This window comes from Clupea harengus, chromosome 6, assembly GCF_900700415.2.
Source record: "Clupea harengus chromosome 6, Ch_v2.0.2, whole genome shotgun sequence".
Taxonomy (NCBI): Eukaryota; Metazoa; Chordata; class Actinopteri; order Clupeiformes; family Clupeidae; genus Clupea; species Clupea harengus.
The window spans coordinates 18,947,897-18,953,896 of record NC_045157.1 but is presented as its reverse complement, the minus strand read 5'-3'; the positions used below and the strand labels follow the sequence as shown (position 1 = coordinate 18,953,896).

At 41.3% G+C, this 6,000-nt stretch overlaps 1 protein-coding gene across 2 annotated transcripts in view; it reads left to right on the top strand.

The window, feature by feature from the left end:
• Positions 1-826: 826 nt before the first annotated feature.
• The window catches only part of trip4 (thyroid hormone receptor interactor 4), a 46,120-nt gene continuing 40,946 nt past the window's right edge, over positions 827-6,000 (top strand). For both annotated transcript variants that reach the window (XM_031569255.2, XM_012819268.3), the window contains exons 1-8: positions 827-1,023; positions 1,355-1,527; positions 1,674-1,804; positions 1,880-2,101; positions 3,382-3,460; positions 3,626-3,743; positions 5,101-5,316; positions 5,645-5,771. In XM_031569255.2, coding sequence (XP_031425115.1) covers positions 944-1,023; positions 1,355-1,527; positions 1,674-1,804; positions 1,880-2,101; positions 3,382-3,460; positions 3,626-3,743; positions 5,101-5,316; positions 5,645-5,771 — 1,146 coding nt within the window. In that variant the 5' untranslated portion in view covers positions 827-943. The remainder of the gene's footprint in view (positions 1,024-1,354; positions 1,528-1,673; positions 1,805-1,879; positions 2,102-3,381; positions 3,461-3,625; positions 3,744-5,100; positions 5,317-5,644; positions 5,772-6,000) is intronic.

The following is a 6,000-nucleotide window of genomic DNA, read 5'->3' as shown; positions in this document are numbered from 1 at the left end:
ACACAGAAATCCATAGGAACACCTTTCCATATGCATTTAGAACTGACCCATAAATTACCCTTAATCCCTGTCATGCTGGGAATCCACCTGACAAATTCATTCCCTGTCACCTTGGTAAACCACCTGGCATATTCAATAGGAAAATAAAAAGAAATGTACCTGGCGAGACATTATAAATTCCTGGTTTTTGATGCATTCTGGAAAATTGAGTGTGAATGACGGCTAATAGAGTGCATACCACATGAGGACATTTTTACAAAATTAGATACGCACAGCCTACTTTCTTGGGTGCACAAAGTCTGCTCCCCTACATATGTGTGTTTACATAAAAAATCATGTAAAATATTTACTTAAAACAGATTTCCCAGATTGAAAACAAATACATGCATCGCATGGTCTGACCAGGATAGCACACTGTACAAACAATGTTCACATAGTAGTCCAACAACAGTAATTGATGGAATAATTTGTGTAGTGAACATCATGGTACGACAGCTGGGGCTCACTTTTCTTTATTTATAGTAGAGCTGCACAAAATACAAAATAACTATATGCACATTCATGACAAGTGCTGCCATCTGGTGGCGTAATCACAGCCCTTGTTATTTCAACACAATGAAGGGAGACATTTTTGTGAATTTATACTAAGCTGCATTGTGTGCCTTTCAATAATCTTCATTTTCATTACTGTATCAGAGTTTCTGTGTCTGGTTTTAGGATTATTATACTATTGTTATTGAGGTTTGTATCGTAGGAACCTAATATTTACTCTGCCGTTCTCTGTGGGGAATGTAATTTTGCCGCACTATGTGCAGCAGGATTATGATTCCGTGTATATATTTTTCGTATTCTGACTGAAGTGAATGCAATTTTACATCATAGGTAGCATAACGTCATTAGCTGAAAGTTTAGTAATCTTAGGGCCTCAACTTTACAGGCTAACATGTCTGAATCTTTGCTCCGTTGGTGCGTCGACGAGTTACACAAGAACTTTGGTTTGGAGGCATGCGATGATATTGTTAAGTGAGTAAATGGTATGGTTTCTTTTCAATTTGAAGTTTGCTTGCTAGCTACCATCTGGACCAGCTGGATGTCATATCGTAACGTCAGTGTCAGCGAGGACATTTACATGTCGTGATACTTTCAGCATAGCGTTAATTGGCATTTGGGTTAGCATGTATTCGCCATCCAATCCTCGCCCATGTTGGATGTTAAGCTAGCATTTTAATGGACTGCTAAAACTCATCTAGTTAGCTAATGGTTAGGCTACCTTCACTTACGACGTGACCAGTAAGCTACCTGAGGTCTACCACTATCATTCATTACATCCTTGTGGTATGTTCCTCTGATGTAGGTATATCTTGTCAATTGACAATGTTGAGGAAATAGTTGAATATGTTGGGGACCTGCTCGGAGGGACGGATGGGAAGAAGAAGCTGTTCATTGACGAGCTTGTGAAGCGATGGAGGTTTTTCATGCAAGGGGCCCCTGAGAACCCAAATCTAATTCCCATGATCGTGTCAACAGGTAAACTAGCTACATACAAACAAGTCGCATGGTCTTATTTACAGTGGTGGTAAACAATATGTGTTGTTAACAGTGGTCTTTTGCTTGTTTCCAAATGATGATCATCTTTAAGAAGTAGTAAAACAGTGCCAACATTGTCTCTATAGAGTTTCCAGATATGAGTAAAGACGCGCAGAAGAAGACCAAACGTAAAGGAAGAAACAAGCAAGAATTCCTTACTGTCAATCCTGCAGAGCCTGAACCAGAGACAGTGAAAACTCCGATTGATCTGCTCAAGGTAATTGTTTACATCTGTCTAAGTATGTTTGATTGAGAGAAATCAGAATTGGTTGACTGTCATGGTTTTTCGTAGGCACAGGAGAACAGCATTTCATCCTCTGGAAAGAAGAAGACGACCAAATTTGTAAATCTATATGCCAAAGAGGGCCAGGATTGTCTGTCTATACTCCTACCAGGACGTCATGCGTGCGAGTGTCTGGGACAGAAACACAACCTCATCAATAACTGCATGACCTGTGGACGCATTGTCTGTGAACAGGAGGGTTCTGGTCCCTGCCTCTTCTGTGGCATTTTGGTAAGAATTTGTAATTTCAATTCCCATTTTTCGTGAATCATTTCAGTTAAAGTATCAAATTTGTGTATTGCTGTAACTCATGTTGTGTTTCACAGTCGACACAATCAGGAGTCTAAAACCTCTGATTACTGCTTCTATCTCCAGTGGTTGTGATGTTTTGCAGCACAGCACAGGCCAAAGTAGTGTTACTTGAATTGATTATGATGTGTTGAGAAACCTGCAGCCATGTAAGAAAGAACACTTAAGAAAGCTTGCAGCTCTGGGTTTATGCCTTCTGGCTTCATGCCTCACTTACCATGCTTGAAATTGGATCTGAATGCAACTATCAGGGACAGTGGAATATATGGCCACTTTACTGACAATGGCATGTTTCTTACACCCTGTTACGACCACCTGTCCCCCTTCAGGCTCTGTGCAGTCAATGCACAGGTGGTGCAAGCCTGATAGCTTTAATCGGTCCATTGTGCACATCTGTAGAGGGGTGTGTACGGGTATTGAAGGGGTTCTGCTAAAGGAGATAGGAAAGGAAACATTGAAGCACCTTTCCTTCAGCATTTAGAGACTTCGACCAGCTCTTATCATGGCTACCATTTAGATACTGCTCGGTCATTTCACTCAGTTTGGAACCTTCCTAAGCAAAAAAGACTCTCCGAATGAAGCCTGTCTTTCATTTAGGGACTAGCTCTTTGATTTTGCAATTTTTCTCTCTCCCACCTACTGGCACAGACAACCACACACACACACACACACACACACACACACACACACACACACACACACACACACACACACACACACACACACACACACACACACACACACACACACACACACACACTCACACACACTCACATATTCCTTTCTCTCCCATAGACTTCTAATTTATTTCTTGCATGAATGCAGTTTTGATTACTTACAGTAAACTCATTATTGGTTAACCTTATCTCTCTGGTCCGACTCCCTTTTAACCTTGCTGTTCCTGAGCTGGCTGTAAATCACCCTTAGTAGTATTTCCAGAGATGCTAATGTGATACCTATAGTGAGATTACTGTTTGTTGGCATATATTTTATGTAGTATGATTTGTAAGCAGCTTTGTGTTTTACCACACTATAGCTGAAAATGACCAATATCATGTTATCATATGTAATGCTTTACAGCACACATACAGACTTGTACAGTACAGTGAGACTTCCAACAGGATGAGAAGCCAATTTGTGTAGTTTGCACTTTGACCATTCAAGAGCTAATTTTGACTGATGGTCTTTACTTTTTTTGTCAGGTTTGTACAAGAGAAGAGCAAGAGATTCTACAGCGGGATTCCAATAAAAGCCAGAAACTGCGGAAAAAGCTTATGGGGGGTATGTCGGTATATTTAAAATTCTGTAATTTCTTCGAACCCTTCTGCTTTTACCACTGTAGTTGAGTTTAATGTCTGTAAAAAGGGAACTCTATGGTTGTCAGTTTTGTCAAAGACATCTCTGTTTTTGTTTGTGTGTGTGTGTGTGCCCATGTCTGTGTGACAGACCGAGTGGTGCCATGGGAGGGCATGGACTATCTGCCCCACCAGGAGGCCAAGATGAAAGCAGGGATGGAGAAAGCGCTACAGCACAAAGAGAAGCTGCTTGAGTATGACAGGAACAGGTACACTGCATATCCCTCTGTGTGATCTCTGTAGTTGTTATTGTACAACCTGAGAGAGAGAGAGAGAGAGAAAGAGAGCACATCCTCAAAAGACCTGGCCCCTGTCTCCCAATAAAGATATGTCTTACTGGTTACGAGTGATTCTACGAACGTTCGTTAATTTCTGCATGCATTTCCCAAACAAACACATAAAGTGAACTTGCTCCCCCTGCCTTACAGAGGCGGTCCATGGAAACAGTGCTGAATATTCACCTAATAACCTGATATTAGATGATGTCACTGATACTTTTTGAACTTCATTGATTGATTAAAACTTTAATATCTGCATATCTAACAATACAACATCTGCAAGTGTTGCACACATACAAAAAAATATATTATGAATAATAATAATAATAATACACAGTTTTCAGATTTATTTGTTAAATGACGTGTATATGTTAGAACTACTAAAGACATCCAAAATAAAACTGCTCTTTACCACTTGCAAGTGTAGCCTACAGTGAGTGGCATGCTGCTATGGTATTCTTGTAGAGCGAGTTGGCGGAGGATGAAGAGGCCGAGGAAGATAAATTAATATAGGCCTAAGTATTACAACTCCCACTCTCTGCACCAGTTTGTGAGCTAGGCCTACTAGATGTTGGCTACCATGACCACCCCCCCTAAGAAATAAAGATAAACATAAATGGAGGCTGTAACGTATACTGTAACTTACAACACTGTAACATCTCATTTAACTGGACCAATTATGTGTCCATGGCTTAATCATTTTTATAATCTAAATACAGCTTATTAAAAAAAGGTGATATACAATGTAACAAATGACAGAGACATATGGTTGCAGTAACACTGATATATTGATTAGTAGTTTTAATTTCCCTGTGTATCCTGCTGGCTACCCAAGTGAGAAGTCCCTGTTATGAAGCATTAAGCAATCCGTGATTTGTGGACGTTTTCAAGTACTACTTAAGTTCCACTGCTTTTGGGTAACAGCCTGAAAATATAAGATCATTTGTAAGATGGATTCTACAAACTACTGAGGCTTACGATGCATTTGGGAAATGGGACCCTGGTCATATCAGAGCATTGCGCTGCATACTCAAGTCAGCCACTTCTGGGCACAGGCGTTAGCAAGGGAGATGTTGTGTTGCAAGGAAAACGTTATCCAGATCCTGTTTTAACCCTTTAGGGCCTTCAAATATGATTAGTGTAACAGTATTTATCTCTCGGGGTTGAATCCCTGCACAGTGTCTTTCAGACCAACACCACTAACGGTTCCCCCCCCCCTCTCTCTCTTTTCTCTTCCCATCTCTCTTTTCTCTCTCCCTCTCTTCCCTCTCTCCCTCCCCACCCTCAGCGTACGCCGAACACAGGTCCTGGACGACGAGTCTGACTACTTTGCGACGGACTCCAACCAGTGGCTGTCTCCGAACGAGCGCTCTTCTCTGCGCAAGCGTGAGGAAGAGCTGCGGGATCTCAAGCAAGCCTCTCGTAAAGACCGCAAGATCACGCTGGACTTCGCCGGCCGGAAGGTGATTGAGGAGGATGGGAACCTCAAGCAGTACTACGACAAGTAAGTTTCTCTCCTCATGAGCGCCAGCTGGAGTAGCGTGTCTGTTACACAGCACTGGACATGAGCTTTCTTGTGACTGCTTTTTTCATCCAAGAAAATAATGAGGCAAATTGTATTGAACCATTGCGTAGACTACTCCACAAAATGCTTCGGTGTTGATATCATGTTGAAAATCTGGCAAAGAAACACAGACAATTTACACATACATTTTATACATGTCCCATGTAAGAAGAATTTTATAAAATGAAGCAAACACCATATGACAATGTTAGTGACTTGCATGCCCAGTAACCTTATTTGGAAAATGAATATCATTTATGGTCAACAGATTAGATGAGACTGTCCAGGCCATGAATGCTGGATCTACGGTCCAGGCAAGCAGGAGGCCAGAAAGAGTGCAGGGGGAGCCACTGAGAGATCTGGTCAACCCCAACATCATGCAGGCAGCACCACAGGTAACCCACCCGCTTGGATGGTCTTACAGTCATTTACTGTTGTGGTCGTGTACCTATCTATGCCCAAGTTCAGTTTTTCAAAACATTTCCAGAAAGGTAAGTCAGCTATATATTTACATTTACATTTAGTCATTTAGCAGACCCTTTTGTCCAAAGCGATGTACAAGGGAGAGAACAATCAAGCTACGAGCAATAGAGACGTTGTGTAACAATAAATACTATTTTACAT